Raw genomic sequence first — 22,955 nt, forward strand, 5'->3', positions numbered from 1 at the left:
CATGACTAATTGAGACAGTCACAATTGTAAAGGTATAAGTTTTGTAACAAAAATGAGGGAGTAATTAACCTTAGAGTCCGGAAACAAAGGACTCTAAGACCATCAAGGGAGAACACAAGTGGAATGTGATACCTTATCCACAGAAGAAGCGACACCAGAGATGGAGGCAGAGATGGGGTCATGGAGAGGGGAGTGGCTGAGGACTCTAGATTCATGGGAAGAGATGAACTAAAAGCTGGTGGACAGAAGGCAGACTTGCAGAATGTACCCTCTGTTGGTATAAATTATTATATATGCTTGAGTGTTTAAAAACACAAAAGAGCTAAAGTGAATAGAGAGAAATACCATGGTACATGGAGGGGATTATAATCATTATAATGAAACAAGGTATATGATTTGTTGAATGTAAAACTGATGATATGTCCTGTAAACTTTCACTTAATCCACAATTCCACAATAAAAACCTAAAAAAAATGAACTGATGCAGCAGAAAAGGGAGAGAGCTAAGTCAGGGCAGACAGCGGACACAGGTCTTGAATAGGGAGCAAAACCCAAGCAAGCTGCTTCAGAAGTAGCCCTGGCTGTAATACAGCGAACAGGGAAGTGGTGGTAGCTTCTCTACAGAGGGAAGCAGCCGTGTCCCTTTGTTGCTTTTGGTACATGTGCATCACACTAACACATACCCTGAGACACAAGCGCAAGCAAACAATTGCAGGAATACAATAGAAACAATCACCATAATTATCAACTAGAACTTGTAAACTTATCAGCTATTCTTTTTCAAGGCTGTTATTTTCAACACATTATGAGTTAATTCCACCATTTAAAATGTTTATGAAACTACTGCTTATTTTAAGAGATTATGCAAAATCTTATGTAATATGAGGTCCTATCATTAGCACTGAAAATTGCCACTCCAATTAATAATGTTCATATTCAGTTACATTTTTTAAAGAGAGAACTAATCTTTACAATAATGACAATAACAATGTATTTCCTAATAATATATGTCAGATGCTAGTATAAGCATATTATATGTTTATATTAATGTTAACTAAGGAGTCCTGGTAGCATAGTAGTTACAAATCAGGCTGCTAACCTGAAGGTCGGCAGTTCAAAAATACCAGCGGTTCCGCGGGAGACAGATGAGGCATTCTGCTCCTGTAAAGACTTATAGCCTCGGAAACCCTGTACAGGGTCACTATGAGTAGGAACCAACTCCACTGTACTTAACAATTAATGTTAACTACACCAAAATAAGGTAGGTACTACTATTACCTTGGAGTCCTGGTATGGTGCTTTAGGATAAGCATTAGGCTGCTAACCGCAAGGTTGGCAGTTCAAACTCACCAGTCGTTCTTTGGAAACTCTATATAAGGTCACCATGGTTGGAACTGACTTGATGGCACACAACAACTATTACCTTCATTGGTGTTGTTAAGTGCTGTGGAGTCGGTTCAGACTCACAGTCACCCTGTACAAGATTTCCGAGGAGTGCCTGGTGAGTTTGAACCATCGACCTTGCAGTTCAAACCGACCTTGAGATCGATCGCTTATCCCCTGGTGCTACACCAGGGCTCCTTTACAGGTAAGAAAAAAAGGTACTAAAAGTTAAGTAGTTTGCCAAGGTCACAAACTAATAAAGCAGTGTGGCTCTAAGTCCATATTGTTCTTAATTATACTAATCTGCCTCTGTAAAAGTTTATATCAACAGCTTTTACCCAGTGACCAGAATGTACAAATACTCACAATGGCTACCTAAAAAGGGTTGAAAAAAATCCATTATATTTCAATTAGACAGCCCTTGTAGCACGACTGCATTTTCACATTTTAAAAATGTTGCTCTACTATCTAAGCGAAAAGGGACATACAGCGCTATGCATTTATAAACATAAAATATATGTTGTTGTTGTTTTTGTTAAGTACCATGGAGTCACTTCCGACTCATAGTGACCCTGTACAGAGTTTCCGAGGCTGTAAATCTTTACGGGAGCAAAAAGCCTCATCTCTCTCTGGCGGAACCGCTGGTAGTTTCAAACTACTAACATTGAGGTTGACAGCCCGACTCATAACCAAAATATAGAAACATAATAAACTTCAGACTTGGTGACAAATCATTGCAAAATGATAGAGAACATTATTTGAAAAACAGGGCTATGAATAATCAAATATTGGTAATAATGTGTTTTTAAATTAATGATACCACCTACACATTATTGTAATTATTCTTTGTAACATAAAATACTAATTAAGTACTCAGACTGAGTGGAAACACAATACTGGTATTAAATGCTGAATCTAATTGCATAAGGTGCAGCAGCGATTTCCCTAAACATCTGCTGGGTAACTGCTTCATGACTTACATTTAACAACGTCTTCCAGATAATTTCCACATTAAAAATGCTGCCCTCAAATCTCTCAGTCACTAGAAAATATGGCTTAATATGTGAAGACACATATTTTAAAGAACCTGTCAATAAGTTTTAATGATACATTTTTAAATGTAAGTCATCACATCTGCATTCATAGTTCAGGATACCAGTTTTTAAAGCACAGAAATTTTTCTGAACTATGTATATATTTCTTATGATTTACACTTATCATAGACTCACACTCAAAGCGGAACATTACATTTTTTATAGATAATGTACACAGAAAATCTGTTTACATTTTTAATACACTCCGTTTATTGAGGTGTAACTTATAAATGATCAAATTCATAAATTTTAAGTCCAGAAATCACTGAGCTTCACAAATAAACATTTTCATCATCCCAGAAAGTTCCCTTGTGTTCTTCCCCAATTTCCCTACACCCTAGAAGCTTTAATATAGGGAGATGTTGTTAGCTGCCATTGCATCGGTTCCAACTCATAGCGACCCTCTGTACAACAGAACCAGACACTACCCTATCCTGCACCATCCTCACAATTGTTGTTACACTTCTGCTGCCACTGTGCCAATCCATCTCATTGAGGGGCTTCCTCTTTTTTATTGACCCTGCACTTTACCAACCATGAGGCCCTCTTGATAGCACATCCAGAGTAGTAGAGACAAAGTCTCACTATCTTGGCTTCTAAGGGGCACTGGCTGTACTTCTTCCAACACAGACCTGTTTGTTTTTCTGGCAGTCCATCAATATTCTAATCCCTTCAATAGTCCTCCAATACAACTCAAAGGCATCAACTCTACGGTCTTTATTCATTGTACAAATTTTACATGCATATGAGGCCACTAAAAATGCCATGGCTTGGGTCAGGAGATTGTTGTTGTTAAGTGCCGTTGAAGTTGGTTCCGACCCACAGCGACCCTGTATAAGGTCTCCAAGGAGTGGATGGTGAGCTTGAACCACTGACCTTATGGTTCCAACCGACCTTGCAGTCCAGTGCATTAACCCACAGCACCACAGTCCCTGCAATTCATTTGTGGAGTCCTGGTGTGGTACTGTAGGATAAGCATTGAACTGATAATCACAAGGTTGGCACTTTAAACCCACCAGCATGCCCCTGAAAACTCTACACAGGGTAGCTATTAGTCCAAATTGACTTGACAGCATTTAACAATAAGAAAATTCTGATTACTATAGCCATAGATTAGTTTTACTAATTCTATAACTCTGTTGTTATTAAGTGCCGTCAAGGTGATTTCGACTCAGAGTAATCCTGTATAAAGTTTGCATGGCTGTAAATCTTTATGGGAGCAGAAAGCCTCATCTTCCTCCCATGGAGAAGCTGGTGGGCTCAAATCGCCAACTTTGGGGTCGCAGTCCAATACTTGTCCTACAGAGCCACAGTGCTCCTTCATTTATCATGATATCATTCATTGGCTCAAGTGTGAGGACTTTTGTTTTACGTTGAGTTGTAATCCATACTGAGGCTGTATAGTCTTTAATCTTCATCAATATGTATTTTAAATCTTTGCTTTCAGTAAGCAAGGCTGTTATCATCTGTATATCTTGGTTGTTAAAGAGTCTTCCTCTAATCCTGATGCCTAGTTCTTCACATAATCCAGCTTCTTGGAACTTGCTCAGTAAGCATGGTAAAAAGGTATAACCCTGTCATGCAACTTTCCTGATTTTAAACCATTTGGTATTCTGTTGGTCTGTTATAATGACTGTCTTTTAGTCTATCTATGCACAGGTTCCTCATGAGCACAATTAACGTGTTCTGGAATAACCATTCTTTGCAATGCTAGCCATAGTTCCTCATCCCACACAGTCTAATGTCTTTTCATAGTCAATAAAGCAGAAGTAAACATCTTCCTGGTATTCTCTGCTTTCAGCCAAGATCCATCTTACATCAGCAGTGATGTCCTTTGTTCCATGTTTTCTTCTAAATCCAGATTGAATTCCTGGCAGCTCCCTATCAATGTCCTGCTACAACCAACCATTCTTATGTTATCTTCAGCAAAATTTTACTTGCATGTTATATTAATGATAGTTTTCAATGATTTCTGCATTCAGTTGGATCATCTTTCTTTGGAATGGGCACAAATAAGGATCTTTTCCAATCCACTGACCAGGGAACTGTTACAAATTTCTTGGTAAAGACGAGTGAGGGTCTCCAGCACTGCATCAGTTTGTCAAAACATTTCAAACAGAAATCCATCAATTTCTGGTGACATGGTGTTCACCAATGCCTTCAGTATAGCTTGGACTTCTTCCTTCAATACCTTGGATCTTGATCATATGCTACCTCTTGAAATGACTGAACATGGACCAATCTTTTGGGTGCAATGACTCTTTTGCTATCCCTTCCATATTCTTTTAATACCTCAGGCATCATTGAATATTTTTCTCAGAGAATCCTTCAAGACAGCACCTGATGCTTGACTTTCTGCTTAAGAAATGCTGAGTGCATACTGATTTTTTTTCCTCCTCAGTGATAGTATAGTTGACAGAGTAAAATACTATGAAGCCTGAACAAACTGAAAATCCGCATGTATCCTTTATAATTTAGTGCTGGAAGTAAACAAAAGCAAATTGTATTAGTCTGTATAAAACTCACCACTGACGAGTGGATTCTGAGTCATAACAACCCTACAGGCCAGAGCAAAACTACCCCTATAGGGTTTTCCAGGCAGTAAATCTTTACAGAAGCACATTGCCTCGTCTTCTTCCCATGGAAGGGCTGGTGGGTTTGAACCCTCAACCTTTTGGTTAGCAGCCCAATACTTAAAGCACTAGACAATCAGGGCTGCTTTATTTGTGTATCCAAACTAAAACCTACAGGCATCGAGCTGATTCCAATTCATAGCAGCCCTACACAGGGTTTCCAATCTGCATAGCAGCAGACAGCCTATTTCTTCTGTAGAGCAGCTACGGGTTTGAATCACAAGGGAAAAAAGACTATTCATTCTGCCTGATAGGCATAAAATACTTCTAGATAGAAATTAGTAGTAGTGGTTGTAGAAGGTGAGAGGATGGAGGAGGGAGACTTCTCAGTGAGCATTTTCTTAGGTATTTTTAAATGACAAATAATGAGAATATATCATCTAGTCAGCAAACTAGATACTATCTAGCCAGCAAACTGACATCTGGTGTGGCACTACAGGACCAGCACTGGACTGTGAACCACATGGTTGGCAATTCAAAGCCACCAGCTACTCTTTGGAATCCCTTTACACGGTCACTGAATTGGAACCAACTTGATGGCACTTAACAACAACAGTCAGAAAACTAAAGAGAAAAAGAAGTACGTCAATTAAAATACTTAAATTAAGATTTATTTGTCAAATTGGACCATATTATCATTACCATTATTGTTATTATTATATCCAGAGCAGATAATATAAAGCATTACTATAAACTTCAAGTTTGGTAAGGTGGAAGGTCACAGAGAAAGAAGAAGACCCCCAGTGAGATGGATTGGCAAAGTGGCAGCATCGATGGGCTCCAGCATGGTAACAATTGTGAGGTTGGCCCAGGATCAGGCGGTGTTTCGTTCTGTTGTTCATAGGGTCGCTATGAGTCGGTACTGATTCGATGGCACCTAACAACAACAACAACACAGACTTCAAGCAATAATTACACCAGTAACTTTACCCGTTACTACAATTAGGTTCTTTGACCCAGTGAGTTCACCTTCAAGTACTATTTTAAGGAAATAATAATATAAAAGAACCAACAACTGTTTTCACCTTTAATGCAACCACTGTGGGTAAGTGGTGAAAGGAAAAGAAAAAAATCTAAAATAAAAATTTAAATATAAATAAAACTATAAAAATACCTATTATTTTCTTTAATTATCCATGTACTACTGTCACGATCAATAGATGAATAGAGCTTTCCTTCCAAAAATAGCTGACCATTTAGCACAATGCTGATGTTATCAGGCAAAAACTGTACTTGAATGTCCTCCTTCGTAGTGTCTTCTGGAAGCCGGATCATTACTGTCAAATCCTCTTCAGTCTGTTGCCAGTAATACAGAGGTTCTACTGGGAAAAGAAAAGTGATTGATAAAGTAAGAAATGAGACTAGAACACAAACATCTCACATACAGAAGAACACCTATCTAAAAGAATCTACGCATACTTCCTAGTAATGAGCTCAAAAAACAATGTTATTTAAAAATACAGACAGATCTTTCCAAGGAACATTCACTTAAAGAGTTTTAACAAGTATAATCAACATTTTCCTCTTCCAGTTTTACCTAATGCTCCAGAAGACAAACACCCCAAACATTCTGTCATCAATCTTTATTCTCATTCCCCTCCTCTCTTCCTATCTTCATCCCTCTCCTCTTTCTCTCCCCACTACAACTCCACACAGTGGATGTCTAATTCAAAAGAATACAAAATAAATCAAAAGCCACTGTCTCACAACAAATGTTTCACCACTGCTCTGACATGCCAACATTAGGACAACGTCACTCTGTGATGCAGGAGATGATATATTTAGTAGGATAGATACAAACACATACAAAGTTTTATATTTTCCTGGTAATATATAGCTATTACTTTGTTGCATATAAACAGTACCACAGGAAATTCAAGGCTGTCAGCATATTCCGTCTAATCCCCAATAAAAGACGCTCCCCGCACCTCAGTATTTATCTCCTCTGCCTGTCTCTGAAAGCTAGCCACTACAGAAACATGAGCATACTATAACTATGGCAATAAGGAAATAAGGTGTAAAAGCAAAATGAGTATTTGGATACTAGCACTCATATACACTGACGTGACTACCCTCTTATTAGGAAATAATATAACAGTGGTTAGAAACTAATTTAAAAATCTTTTCTGTAACTACACAGTTATTAAATTTAGTTCATAACATTTACCTGGTATAGTTTACAAAACACTCTTCTGGAAAATGCAAAGAAAACTTAAAAATAAATATACAAATAATCATGTTACGGAGAACCCATAACCTAACCAAGAAGATAAAACAAGACAGAAACATGTATGCACATAAATATACACAGGCTCTATGAAGTTTAAAAGGAAGTCAGTCACCTTTGACTTTCTCTGACATTTCAACCTCACTTTCTTCACGATCCTGACCAGTGTGAACAAACTGGAAGCACTTGTAAGAAACAATCATTAGGCCATTCCCATCAGGCTCAAAAGCAGCATAATGTGGCACTGTATTTCCATGAAGAATGTCACGCTTAGTTATTTCATATTTTTTATGATCTGAAAGAAAGAAAAACAATAAAAAACTATTATGAAAATATTCTGAAAATACTGGTGTATTAATTTTAATTAAAGACTTAATTTTTCTGGATCTACAGTCAGCCCTCATGGAAACAGCAGTCAAGAAATCAGATGACCTGGTGTAGCGCTGTGGGTTAATGCGCCAGACGGCTAAGTCTCTTTGAACAGCAAGGTCGGCGATTCAAGCTCACCAGCTGCTCCTCGGAAATCCTATAAAGGGTCGCTATGGGTCGGAAATGACTCGACAGCACTTAACAACAACAACACTGCATTAGGCAAATTTGATGCGCAAGACCTCTGTAAAGTGTTGAAGAGCATACATCAGTTTGAGAACTAAAGTACACCTGACCCAAATCACAGCATTTTTCATAGCCTCATATGCATGTGAAAGCTGAACAATGAATAAGGAAGACAGTAGAATAATTGATGAATTTGAGTTATAGTGGTGGAGAAGAATATTGAAAGAAGAATATTGGACTGTCAAAAGAACAAACAGGTCTGTGTTTGTAAATTGCATGTAAAATGATAGGAAATTCCTATTTCATACATGAAGCATTAAACACAGTAGCACTCATTCATTATTGCCGATGGCTGCTTTTGTGCCTCAGCCACAGCTGAGTATTTGTGACAGAGATCATACAAAGGGGCTTTAAAAAGTTCATGGAAAAATAGACAATGTTTTTCACAAATGTTTTGAAACCCACTATGTACAGTACACAAAGTCTTAAGTCTTTACTATCTGGTTCCTTACATAAAAAGTTTGCTAACCCCTAAAGGTCTAAGTAGGATTCCTGGTGTGTTGCTATAAGATCAGCACTGGACTTCAAAATACAAGGTCAGCAGTTCAAACCCACCAGACACTCTTCAGAAACCCTATACAGGGTGGCTATGTGTTGGAACCGACTCAACGGCACTTAACAACAAAGTTTCCGTTGCTACTCTATTCCTCCAGAGATAAAATTACAACACTTAGAAAAAGGAACAAACAACTCATAGTAAGTGATTCAGAGAACAAATCCGAGAGATTGCTCAGCTTACATAAAACTATTCTGCCATATAAAGAGAAAGAGAAGAAGGGAAGAAACTGTTTTAAAATAAAAGGGAGAGGCTTCTAGGACACATCACTAAAAGCCTATATTAGATTATAAACTTGCAGCTATAATTAGGAAAATACTGTTCCATAGACATAAATAACAATTTAAGACTTACATTAAATAATTAAGTTAATTTAAAAATCGCCGAGAAACAGAGTAGAGCCATCATGGAGACACACTCCCTTAGTTTCTGTCTACAGAAAAAATACACAGAGTGAGTCAGTACTAAGCACTGGCAAACAATCAAGCCCACACTGCTAAGGAAACCCAGTTAACAGAGGAGAAAAATGCCTGTTAAAAGCTAAACACCCAGCTTCAAACAGACCCACAGCACGGACTTTTCTAAAGCACCTCCAGTAAGAAAAAGTAACAATTTTCCTAAATAGAAATAAACAACAAAGTTCAATTCAATTAATATAAAAAATCACTTTTGTGATTTAATTAAATAAAGGTACTCATTTCCACTATAGCGTAGTGGTTACAAATCAGGCTGCAAACCGCAATATCAGCAGTTCGAAACTACCAGCTGTTCCACGGGAGAAAGACGAGGCGTTCTGCTCCCATAAAGATTTACAGCCTCGGAAACCCTGTACAGGGTCGCTATGAGTCGGAACGGACTCCACGGCACATAACCACCACCACCACCATATTCAATTGATGTTGAAACTGTACTACAATTTATCATTGTAATTTAGATGGGTAGTAGTCCTTTAGCACTGTCAAGTCAGTTCTGATTCACAGCAACCCTGCATAGGGTTTCTGAAGTGTGGATGGTGGGTTTGAACCACTGATCTTGTGGTTAGTAGTCCAAGCTTATCCTACAGCACCATACCAGGATTCCTAGATATATATGATGGTAGTAGTTATGTGCCATCAAATCAGTTCCAATTCATAGCAACGTTGAATCGGGTTTTCGAGGTTGTAAATCTTTACAGGCGCAAAAAGACTCATCATGTTCCCACGGAGTGACTGATAGATTTGAGCAACTGACCTTAGAGTTAGCATCCCAGCTCATAATCCACTATGATACCAGAGCTCCTTTTAGATATATAAATGCATATATGTAATTCTTTTTGTAAAGTATTTGCATGTATTAATAAATATGCTTTTGTTATGTGCCTCTGAGTCAGTTCTGACTCACAGCAACCCTGTATAGTGTTTCTGAGGAGTGGCTGGTGAGTTTGAACCGCCAACCTTGTGGTCCAATGCTTATCCTACTGCACCACACCAGGACTTCATATATTAATATAAATATCTTAAAATTCTTTTAAAATTATGCAATAATAACATCTCCTTTTATACAAAATGCTTAACTGACTATGGAAACACTACTATTTTTTTCTGTTACCAATACTTGCTATTTAACTACAGATATAACTAAATTAACCAATTAGCAGGACCAAGAACCATAATGCCTAAAAAAGTAAAAATAGCTTGCATTTCACACCCTATCAGAGTGATTTATGATACTGTTATATTTACCTTTGTTTCTCTTACTGATAGTGACCCATTCCAAAGAAACATAGAAGCCACTGCCTTTCATATTCAGTTCCTCCTTTTCTATTCGAAGAAGCAGAGTAGCTATTGAGTGTTCTTCATCTTTTAGCAATGAGATACTGTGAATTATGATAAAAGGATTTCCAAGCTCTTCATTAAACATAATCTACAAAAAAACAAAAATTAAGACACACGCACACACAAATGTGCATATTACATAAATTAGCACAGAGGGAATCCACACAATTCTAACAATCCAACAGGCAATTTAAATACACAAGGAATACAAATTTTTTTTTCCTAAATAAATAAACATTTAAATAAAGATAGCAAAATTGAATAAGGTCCCTCGAAGAAAGCTTTTGTAAAATATTATGTTTAAGAGAAAAATGATCAGTTTACTTGACCTTAAAAAAAAGAAAAACATCTAAAAGGACAGCTAAGAAGTATCTAAATGAGAATGAGGACTTAAGTGAAGACAGTAGGCAGATCTCATTCTCCCATCTCTCCGCTTGACTCATCCGATTTAGCTCCGCTTTTTATTTCTCTCTGAAAACCTAGGTGGGGTCCTTGTGTGTGCCTGCTCATGAGTATTCTCTGTTAGTTTTGTTTTGTTTTTCTATTTGTTTAGAGAGGTAAGAGTCCAAAGATTTCAGAGGAAATCACTGTAAAAACTTTATTCCTCAAAAACCAAAGGGCCCATTTACCTTTATAAGATATAATTCGTCAAATATTAGTTAAAATTCAATCCTGAAGTTGCTTTTAAAAAAACAAATCTAAGTAGCATATACAGAGATAATATAAAATCGTATTAAATTCTTTTTTACTGCAAGAACACATAATCTAACTTTCTCATGAATGGACTCAACAATCCAAAGCAACAGTATGTGACGTAGCAGAAGCTGAAAGATTTAAAACACACATGAATCTCATTCTGATAGGCTGTGTGGTTACTTTTAAGCTGAAGGTGAGCTGAGTCAGTTTGTCTTTCCTGTTGTTGTTGTTGTTGTTGTTAAGTGCCGTCAAGTCACTTCTGACCCACAGCAACCCTGTGTAGGGTTTCTGAAGAACAGCTGGTGAGTTTGAACCGCCAACCTTATGGTTCAAACCAACTTTGCAGTCCAGTGCATTAACCCACAGAGCCACACCAGGACTCCTCTCCCCTTAAAACCAACAGCTTGATAGCAGATAAAATTCTTATTCATTTCTCTTCTTTTCAACCTGAAAACCTCTTCCAACCTTACAGGCAGCTGTGCTATATGCCACATTGCCTTACTAAAAAATAAATTAAAATCATTACTGGAGACCAGTTTACATTATGTTGATGACCCGTTAGGTACCCAGAACTAAAAACTACCTGCTGAGATTTAAACGGTACCAGTCTAGAGATTATATGCTGCTGTTTCCATCAAGTCGGTTTTGACTCATAGTGACCCTGTATAGGATTTCTGAGAGCAGTTGGTGGGTCTGAATTGCCAACCTTGAAATTAACAGTTCAGTAATTATCCTACAGTGTGCCATGCCAGGGCTCAGAGATTGGTACATAACTATATTTATGTTACAATATATTTTTCTAAGTAGGGAATATTCCAGTAAACTCACTATTCAACCAATGTTAGCACACCAGCAAATCAAGCATGAGAGTAGAAGGGAAAAAACATAACCAGTGTAATACTTTGGTCAACTCTTCTCCTAGAAGACATTACTGACAATGCTCAGAATAGCGTTTTAAACATATAAGGCACTCAGTAAATACGTGCTAAATCAATAAATGCAATTCCTGATAACTCAATGAAAACCATTCAATACAGGAATGATTCTGTTTTGAGTCTTGTTAAAGCTATATATTATATAATGAAGTTAAAGAAAAAGAGATTTAAAATACCATATATTATCAAAACCAAGAGATCATACTTAAATCTATTCTTGAAAAGTATAATTTAAAAATAAGTAAGAAGCTCTGGTAGCATAGTGGTTACGAATTGGGCTGCTAACCTCAGGGTCAGCAGTTCGAAACTACCAGCTGTTCCATGGGAAAAAGATGAGGCTTTCTGCTCCCATAAATATTTACAGCCTCAGAAGCCCTGTGCAGGGTCACTATGAACCGGACCCGACTCCACAGCACAACAACAACAAGTTCTAATTAATATATGTGGAATCCTGGTGTGGTGCTGTAGGTTAAAGCACTGGACTGCATAGTTGGTTTGAACAAGACTGCAGAGTTGGTTTGAACCACAAGGTCAGCAGTTCAAGCTCACCAGGCACTCCTTGGAAAGCCTATACAGGGTCACTATGGGTCGTAATCAACTCAACAGCACGTAACAACACCAATAGTTTATATATAATTTCTGGACTTTGCATAAGAAGACTTAAAACACACACACACACACAAAAAAAAAACAGAACACCCTCACCTCCCATTTTCCTGAAGCATTATTTCCACGTTCACCTGTTGCAATCAGATACAATCTTCCAGTTCCATCCGATAAGGTCACCCAGGTGAGAGAGGTGAAGTGAATAGATGCACAAAGGCGATTGTCACACACTGTCAAATCGGCAGGAAGTCGAAACACTTCTCGTGGTTTTCCTAAGGCAGTGTCCTGGAAAGAAGTCACACATTATGAACCATAACCCTTCCCTACCCCTGACCCGACACACAAAATAAAGATGTGCAGTGAACTGGGTTGAAAATATAGTTATGTCCAAAAATTCTTTGACAATCCTCTTTTCAACAGCATGGAGGTTAATCCCCCTTTCTTTCAGTGCGGGCAGTACTAGTGATCCTCTGCTAACAAAATCTGGCAGAAACAATGATGTGTGACTCTGAGACAGGTCACTAAAAGACATTATGCATTGCTCACTGCTCTCTCTCTTGGAATGCATGCTCTGACGGAGGCCAACTACCCTGTATGGGGACCTGAAGGAACCAGTAGAGACCCACATGGGGAAAACTACTGGCGGTCTCCTGCCATTAAGTAGCACACTGTAAGAGAATCAGTTAAAGCATTCCCTGCAGCCCTAGACGAGCCTGCACATGACTGCAGTCCTCGCTGATACTTTACAATCTCATGGACTACACCAAGCAAGACAACGCGGCTAAGCTACACCCAGATTTCTGATCCACAGAAACAGTATGAGAAAATGTTTGTTTCAAGTCACTTAAAATTTAGAATAATCTGTATGACAGAAATAGTTAACTATTTATTATACTTACAATACATAGTGAATTAGCTTTCATTCTTCTGTTGTACAGAGCCTACTACTAAGTTGTGTTTTAAGTCTTGTTGTTACTAGTATCATTCACAGTTAACCCACAGTTATGTTGCATAGGGTTTTTGAGGCTGTAAATTTTTGTGTGAGCAAGAAAGCCTCATCTTTTTCCCAAAGAGTTATTAGTGGGCTCGAACTATCTACCTTGTGGTTTGTAGTCTAGTGCTGATCCTACAGAGCCACAGTGCTCCCACATATTCAATTACACCTTCTTGCTCCTTAACCAATAGAACCAAAGAATAAACAACTGAAACTGAGAAAAATATTCTACATAAAAAATAGAAAAAAACTGGATCAAATCATCATGACTATAACAGTACAAGGAGTCTTGGTGTGGCACTGTAGACCAAGCACTGGACTACAAGGTTAGTTTGAACTATATGGTCTACAGTTCACACTCGCCAGTTACTCCTCGGAAACTATACAAGGCTGCTGTGAGTCTGAACCAACTTGACGGCACTTTACAACAACAACAACATAACAGTATAAAGAAAACAATATAAAGAAAAAGTTACCTGCCATCTATGTTTCATAAAAATTCCAGGTGAAAATTAAGTACTTTACATATTTCTCAGTCCAGGCAACCTCCATTTATGCTACTACTTTATCCTTTATAATCCTTATAAATTTATATTTTCATTGCTTTAAGAAGAAACATGTTCAATGGAAAGAAATTCTGCTTCTCTCTCAGTATCCTAAGTTGCATGTTCTGATAAAGATGGCCATATGCTGTTTCTTCAGAAACGGAAAGTTTCTGGACTCAGATTTCTCTAAAGGAAGTGAGGTGGTTTGGGCAGAAAGAACAAATCCTTTCTTCAAATATTGAAAATCAGGGAGTTGAACATGTTAAGAACCAGAAAACATGGGGGATACCCAACTGGACTTTAAGGGGAGATGGAGAAGCAACATTGAAATAGAAAAACAGAAAACTGCTTTTTAAATTAAGCCTGGATACAAATTGCAGCTTTCAGAAACTAGCTCTCTTTATTTTTTGCTGCTTTGATACTCAACTGACAGTTTGGCCACTTCCTGTCTCCTGGCAAATTCCAGTCTCCTGTTTGAGTCAATGTGAATTTGCACCTATTCATGTTAATCATACAAGAGTGAAGGAAAGAAATTTTCTGCCCTCAAGGAGCATACACTCTAACGAGAGGAAAAAAGCAATAAACAAATTACTAAAATAGTGAGAACTAGCTGATTTAAATGAAATTGCTGATAGTTGAATCCTCTGGTCTATAAAAAAGTGGTAATTTTATGAGTCAACCCATATATTAAATAGTGATGAATATTAATCTTTTAAATAAATCAAAGGAAGGGAAGAGTATTGGGGTGGATGGGGAAGTGAAGACACAGTGTTATGATGGAAAAATAGGCAAGCAGCCTCCGTGAAGTGTGTGATTTTTCGTACAATTTCATTAGTTTTCTTATGTCTTAATCATTTTAAATTTTTGACAGAAAATACATGAAAAAACTGACACTCAGGAAATAAACTTCTCAAACACTATAATACAACATTTGTATTTTGGTTTTCTTTTATGTTGTTTAAAGGGCTGAAGTGCAAAAATGTCAGCTTGGGGACTAAGGTGTGACTGACCCAAGCCATGGTGTTTCCAATAAGCTCATATGCATGCGAACGCTGGACAGTGAATAAGGAAGAATTGATGCTTTTGAGTTACGGTGTTGGAGGGGAATATTGAAAGTAACATGGGATGCCAAAAGAACAAATAGATCTTTGTTGGAAGAAGTGGAGCCAGAGTGCTCCTGCGGGGCCAAGACGGCCAAACTTCGTCTATCATACTTCGGACATATTGTCAGGAGAAACCAGTAGCTAGAGAAGGATATCATGTTTGGTAAGGTGGAGGGTCAGAGAAAAAGAGGAAGACCCCAGCGAGATGGATTGGCAATATGGCAGCATCAATGGGTTCAAACATGGCAACAATTGTGAGGCTGGCCCAGGACTGGGCAGTGTTTCGTTCTGTTGTGCATAGGGTCGTTATGAGTCGGTACTGACCCAATGGCACCTAACAACAACCATACACATAGACCTTATCAGATGGAATACACAGATACCCAACTGACTACATCTGTGTTAAGATGATGGAAAAGCTCCAATATCAGCCAAAACCAGGCCAGAGGCAGACAACAGAACAGACAGGTCAGCAAGAAGACAAAAAAGAAGGAAAAGATGTCAGAGAAGACACTGTAACTTGCTCTCCAATGTAGAGTTGCTAAAGCAAATTGAAGAAATGAGGAGGTAAAAGAGCTGAACAAAAAATTTCAAAGAGCAACGAGAAAAGACAGTTAAATATTAAAATGAAGTCTGCGAAGACCTGGAGCTTGAAAACCAAAAGAGAAGAACATGTTCAGCATTTCTCAAGTTTAAACACTTGAAGAAAAAATTCTAATCTCGACTTGAAATACTGAAGGATTCTATGGGCAAAATAGTGAGGTTGACCCAGGATTGAGAAGTATTTCGTTCTGCTGTGCATAGGGTTGCTATGAGTCCGTACTGACTCGATGGCACCTAACAACAACAATGTGCAAAATACTGAATGATGCAGAAAGCATCAAAAGAAGATGGAAAAATACACAGAGTCACTGTAATATAAAGAAATCGTCGATGTTCAACCATTTCAAGAGTCAGCATAAGATCAAGAGCCAATGATACTGAAAGAAGAAGTCCAGGGTGCATTGAAGGCACTGATCAAAACAAGGCTCTGGGAATAGATGGAATAGAAATTTAAATCTTTCAAAAAAAACCAATTCAGCACTGGAGGCACTCACTAATCTATGCCAAGAAATTTGGAAGACAGGTACCTGGCCAACTGATTGGAAACACTCCATTTCTGTGTCCATTCCAAAGAGAGGGGACCGAACAGAATGCAGATATTATCAGACAATATCATTAATATCACACACAAGTAATAAAGATAATTCAAAAACGGCTGCAACAGCACATTCACAGAGAACTGCCAAAAATTCAAGCTCGATTCAGACAAGGACCTGGAGCAAGAGATGTCAATGCTGACCTCAGATGGATCTTGACTGAAAGCAGAGAACACCAGAAAGATGTCTACCTGTGCTTTACTGACTATGCAAAGGCTTTCGATTATGTGGATTATGAGAAGTTATGGACAAGACTGTGGAGAATCAGGACACTTCAATGGTTTAAAATTAGGAAAGGTGTGCACCAGGGTTGTATTCTTTCACCATTTTTATTTAATCTGTACATTATTTAATCTGTACATTAGAGAAGCTGGATTATATGAAAAAGAACATGGCATCAGGATTGGAGGAGGACTCCAATCTTTTGCTGACCCTTTACTTGACCAAACATTATGTCTTCTCCAGGAACTGGTCCATCCTGACAATATGTCCAAAGTACAAAGTCTCACCATCCTCATTTTTGAGGAGAATTCTGGTTGTACTTCTTGCAAGACACATTTGTTTTTCTTCTGGCAGTCCATTGTACTTTCAATATTCTTTGCCAACACCATAATTCAAATGTATCAATTCTTCTACAATCATTTTTATTCACTGTCCAACTTGCACATACATTTAAGAATGAAAATGCCATGGCTTGGGTCAGTGGCACCTATGTCCTCAAAGTGACATCTCTGCTCTTTAGCCACTTGAAAGACATCTTTTATAGCAGATTTGCCTAATGCAGTATGTTGTTTGATTTCTTAACTGCTGCTTCCATGATCATTGATTGTGACTTTAAGGAGACTACTATAAATCAAGCATTTTTATCAACCTAACAGCACAGATATCCCTCTAATAAAATTCCACATTTGCAAATTTTTACTATAAAAATGCTTGATCCATGTAACAGGAAAGTTCATTGTTAACACTGAACATAAAAGACTGCCAATACAAATAGGAAATGAGCTAGCTGTTTTATACAGAGTGTGAAAGAAATAAGCAGCTATTAGTATCCAGTCTTTGGTGCAGCTATAAGCTAGCCTGACATTCACAACCATGTTCTCCTGTTAAACACAAATCATTTCACAGAGTACTGATGTCAGACAAGAGCATTGTGACTTGACAACTGAAGACAAAATCAAGATTATTCCATAATCGCATCTAAGCACAGAGAAAACGTAAGCATTGTCCACACCACAAAGATGAGTGATTGCAGCTTCTTTACTATTTACAGCTTTAGCTTCAGTCAGGTCCATCTAGGTAACATTTATCAGGATAGCCAATCATAGAATTAACCTGTTTCTGAACAGTATTCAATCCAGAGCAAAGAATCTTTCTTAAGCCCTTCCCTAAATCATCTAACACAAGCCAACCATATAACAAATCATTTCAGTTCCCTCAAGACACCCTGCAATTCCCCATGGTGTGTGTTCTCCCTCACTGTAATATTGAATAGTCCCAGCTTTTTCAGCTTCAGAAGTGTACCTGAGGCTCTTGGAGAGTACTGACAGGGAAATGGTAAATTATGGTATATCCACCCCTCTATGGAATACCAAGTAACTGTTAAATAGACTGTGACAGATTTCCAAAACTAACATAAAACAATCTTAAGTAACAGAAAGAAAAATAGAAAAGAAAAAACACAAAATATGAAGACTGTAGGTATAGCATGATCCTATGAATGCTTAAACAGATGTTGGGCTAAAATGGCATAGAGTAACTTACAGACAGATGCATACCAATATGTTAATATTACCACTGAAAAGAAAAATAGTATGAGGATGCAAAAGGTGGTAGGGCAGATGGAGAGAAAAGGGGAAATCCCCCTTTTTGCTTCAAATACATTGCTTGATTTTTTTTTTTAATACTGAGTAACTAAGTGTGAGCAATTCTACATAATTTCATAGGTATTTTAAGTAAAATGTATCTCCTTCCTCAAAACAATTGTTTAATAGTAAAGGCTTCTAGTGGAATCCTCTACTCCATGCCCATCACTATTCCTACTCCGTTGTTTTAGTTGTCATCCAACTCATTCCCTGACTCATGGTGACCCCATGCAGCACAAGAGAACAAAATGCTGCCTGGCCCTATGTCAGCCCATGATCAGTTGTAGACTGCACTATTATGCTGCACCGGGTTCTTACTGGTTGGTTTTCTGAAGATCACCAGGCCTTTCTTCCTAGTCTGTCTTATCTGAATCTCCACTGAAATCTGTTCAACATCACAGCAATATGGAAGTCTCCTGACAGATGAGTGACTGATGACTGTTTACAATGTGCACTGGTTGGGAATCAAACCAAGGAATCAAACCCAGGGCCATATAAAATAGATTATATATATCTAAAGGAGCTCTGGTAGCGTAGCGGTTACGAATCGGGCTGCGAACCTTAAGGTCAGTGGTTCGAAACTACCAGCTGCTCCGCGGGAGAAAGATGAGGCTTTCTACTCCCGTAAAGATTTACACCCTCGGAAACCCTGTACAGGGTCGCTATGGGTCGGACCCGACTCGACGGCACTTAACAACAACAACAAAGCAAAAATTATTAAATTAAAATACAGAAGACTAACGGTGCCAGGAGGTCAGAGGGTCCAGCATGATTTGGCATCAACCTCTGCCATCCCTACTGCCCTACCCCCAGGACCTCAGCTGCAAATAACAATGGGGGACAGACTGTAATTGTTCCATTTAGTGATGGTAACTGAGATCTCAGGGAGGCCTGACGACTAGTTCTTCCTGAAACCACTAAACTGCTTCATTGTAAAAAAAGAAAATGTCTGGTCTTCTAACTGGACCAGGACCAGCTTCCAAAGTTGCATGTTCAAACAGCTTCCTGAAACCAAAAATTCTGCAGATGGAGGTTCCTCATGAACATGCCTGGCAATTACTGATTCAAACTCAGTTACGTTGGCCTGAGGAAACTGATAATCAGGTAAACTCCTCGTGTGGGTTAGCAGAACTTCAGGAAGAGCCGATAAGCACCCCCCATAGAGGTCTGATTGAAGCCTAGAAGCTGACCATCCCACAGAAACCAACAGTCTCTCAAGAAAGAGGCCGAGAAATTCACTTTGGCCAAGCCCATCACTGTCCCCATCAGGTCGTCTCCCTGCTGCAAAAGAAGGGAAGCCTATGGCTCACAACAGGACGGATAAGCAATACCAGGTTATTTTACTGGACAATCCGAATATGACCCTGTGAATTATGGGACAACTAAACCTGCCATCCTCCTCCCTGAATTGGCAACTGGAGGACTGAACCCTGATTGTGTAGAAATCACTGACCAAGTATTTTCCAGCCAGCCTGACCTGTTTAACTGTATCTGGTGGACTAGACGTTATTTGTGAACAGAAGTAGTAACATGCAAAAAGGGACTCGGATAGCAGGATGTATGACAGTAATCTTACAAGACCAGGTGGAGGCAATAGCCCTCCTGCTGGGGATCACAGCTCAAAAAGCTGAACTGATTGCACTGACGAGGGCATTAGAAATCTTGGCAAGAAAGACTGTGAACGTGTACCCAGAGGACTTGAGTAGACTGAGACAGGGGATTTGAGAGAGGGCTTAAAAGATGAAAAGTAAATGATGATGAAGTTGTTCTGGTTCTGAAAAGTTAAAAACTAGAAAGTAAATGACAATACAACGGTTCAGATCCTGTGAAAACTAGTCCCTGCTCTTCCTAAATGAGTCCATGAAATGACTCACTATAGGAAAGAGACCGTGGCTTGGATCATTAGGCCCTGGCTCTAGGGTGAGAAATTTTCTAAAAAATCATTCAGGATGTTAGCTCTAACTGTTTTACCCGCCTCAAGAACAATCCCAGGACAGGCTGTCCTGCACCAATATCAAGGTAAACGACCCCTTGAAAATTAACAGGTTGATTTCATGTAGATGCCCCCAAGCAGGGGAATTAAATGTTGCTGGTTTTGTTTTTATAGACACCTTTTCTGGTTGGATAGACGATTTCCCCCACCAGAACTAAGAACTTCAGAAATAGTGAAAAGCCTCTTGAAGGAGATTATCTCCAAGTTTGGATTTCCAAAAAAAGCGTCCAAAGTGACAACAGAGCAGCAAATACCTACAGATGGAATGGAAATTGCATTCAACATGGAGATTTGAAAAATGAACCATACTCTAAAGAAACAAATGGCAAACTGTCAAGAAATTGATCTCATTGGGACCAGCTGTTGCCTTAGCCCTGTTTCAAATTCAGGTAGCCCCCAGAAGCAGGCTTAAATTGAGCCCTTATGAAACTGTGTATAGTAACCTTCCCTGGCAACTTCCCTCAACCCTCCAGCTGACCTCAGCCAAGACTTAAAGGTGCAGCAGTATGCACAACACCTCCAACACATACTTTCTATTATTCATAAAACTGTTCTCCCCAGGTTTGTTTCCTTCCCTACAGCCTGGAGATCATGTTCTGCTCAAAACATGGAGAGACGGATCTGAAAACCAATTAGAAAAAAAAGTGAACTGGACCCTGGGAAGTCCTTCTAGTCATCAGCTGTCAAGTTAGTCGGACTCAAAACTTGGACATACCATACCAGAATCAAGTCTTACCCATCGGTCAACAGAACTGCCTGGATATCAGAAGCAACGGGAGAAATCCAACTAAAGATCAGAAGATGCCCCTTAAAATAATGTATCTCCTGCTCTTTACAATGGGACTTTCACAAGACATCATTCCTTTCAGTGGGATGTAAACATTTAGCTCAGACTGTAATAAATGCATCTGATTTTTTTTCTTTCAGGAGGGCATCCAGAAACATCTGCAAAAATTACTGAGGACTGGAACAAGAAATTATCCCCAGTCCAGGTGACCTGGTATGGGTGAGGAACTGGAATTTGACCCCACTGAAACCCAAGTGACGAGGACAGCTGACCATCATCCTGACCACTCCCACAGCAGCCAAGGTAAAAGGAGTCCCCACCTGGATTTACCACAGCAGACTGAAGAAAGCCTTGTCTTCGTGGGAAGCTGAAACTGACCCTACCAACCCTTGCAAGGTAACATTGAGACGTACGACCCACCCTGCTTCCGCCACAAACCAGGAGCTGGCTGATCTACGCATGGCCGAAGCATGAAGACATCTGTCATGGGACTCATCTTAATTAGACTTTGGGGTGTGGAAAAGGAAGAAAATCTGTGTAATCTATATAGCCATACCACCAAGGTGGACCAAACAGTGACCACAACACTACTCTTGTATAGTTACTAAGGGTACCCTCCTAGCTAACCAATGAAACTGGGAGAACCTTAACTCTCTTAGCTCAGCAACAAACTCAACTCAGAAATGCTGTTTATCAAAACAGACTAGCCCTAGACTATTTATTAGCTCAAGAAGGGTGTATGTTTGTGTGGAATATTTAACCTGACAAACAGTTGCTTACAGATAATTATCAAGGATGAGCCATTGAGGACACTGTGAAAAAGATCCAAAAACTACTTCATATTCCTGTGTGAACTTGGCATGGTTGGAGTCCACAATCATTACGGACAGGTGAGTTCTCAGCATTGGAGGATTCAAAACTCTGGTGGGAGGATTTCTGATCATCATAGGAGAATGTCTGCTCATCCCATGCCCCCAGGCTCATAGCTCATTTCTGGAGCAAGGTTCACATTCCAGGAAATAAACAACAGACCACCTCAGCCTCATGTGATTACCCAGGCTAATCTCCTGTCCCTGACCCACCTCCGGGAGGGAACAGAGCCCCGAGCTAATGTTCATCTGCTTCCACTTCTGTCTTGTATGCTCATACAGCTTTCCCCGCCACGTGTTTGAACCAACCAATCCCAGGTAGCCCCATGAAGCTGTTGGCCCCTGCTAACCAATCCCAAGTAAACTCATGTATGCATCCCTATTCCCTATAAAATAGCCTCACATAGGAAAGACGGGATCAGCCACTGAGCCACATGCTAGCACAATAAAGCTAGCATACAACCCGCATGGCATTGGCAACAGCAACTCCTTCAGAGCGACTCTGGTAACACTGCTAACCAATAAGTTGGTGGTTCAAACCCACCAGCTTCTCCTTGGAAACATTATACAGAGTCACTAGACTTGGGGGGCAGGCTTGCAGGGTATGCCCTTTGGTTGATTGATGATGCATGGAGGGGATTGTAACCATGTCAATGAAACGATATGTGATAGGATGAATGTAAAGCTAATGTTCTCTCATGTAAACTATCACATAATTCACAATAAAACTTTAAAAAAATAATAATAAAATTTCATTGATGAATAGCGATGAAAACATTTAAAGACTACAAAATTGCCACTAAGAGGTAAAATTATTGTTTAAGTATATGATATAAAAAGTTTGGAAACATTAGCCAAAGAATAAAGACCAAATAAAACAGTGTGATTTAAGTAGTCTGGTTCATCTTTTCAAAATGGAGGCTTATTATAAGATGAGGGAAGGATCATACCTACATTGTTGTTGTTGTTGTTGTCAGGTGCCATCGAGTCGGAACCGACTCATAGCGACCCCATGCACAGCAGAACGAAACAATGCTCGAT

The 22,955-nt window shown here is 39.1% G+C and overlaps 1 protein-coding gene across 1 annotated transcript in view; it reads right to left on the bottom strand.

Annotated features, from left to right (window-relative positions):
* The window catches only part of NUDCD1 (NudC domain containing 1), a 69,141-nt gene that overhangs the window by 23,326 nt on the left and 22,860 nt on the right, over positions 1 to 22,955 (bottom strand). Inside the window, exons 3-6 of the mRNA XM_006830645.1 lie at positions 12,659 to 12,844; positions 10,230 to 10,410; positions 7,453 to 7,632; positions 6,225 to 6,429 (exon numbers count right to left, since the gene is read on the bottom strand). Of these exons, the coding sequence (XP_006830708.1) occupies positions 6,225 to 6,429; positions 7,453 to 7,632; positions 10,230 to 10,410; positions 12,659 to 12,844 (752 nt within the window). The remainder of the gene's footprint in view (positions 1 to 6,224; positions 6,430 to 7,452; positions 7,633 to 10,229; positions 10,411 to 12,658; positions 12,845 to 22,955) is intronic.

This window comes from Chrysochloris asiatica, unplaced genomic scaffold (genome assembly GCF_000296735.1).
Source record: "Chrysochloris asiatica unplaced genomic scaffold, ChrAsi1.0 scaffold00001, whole genome shotgun sequence".
Classification (NCBI taxonomy): domain Eukaryota; kingdom Metazoa; phylum Chordata; class Mammalia; order Afrosoricida; family Chrysochloridae; genus Chrysochloris; species Chrysochloris asiatica.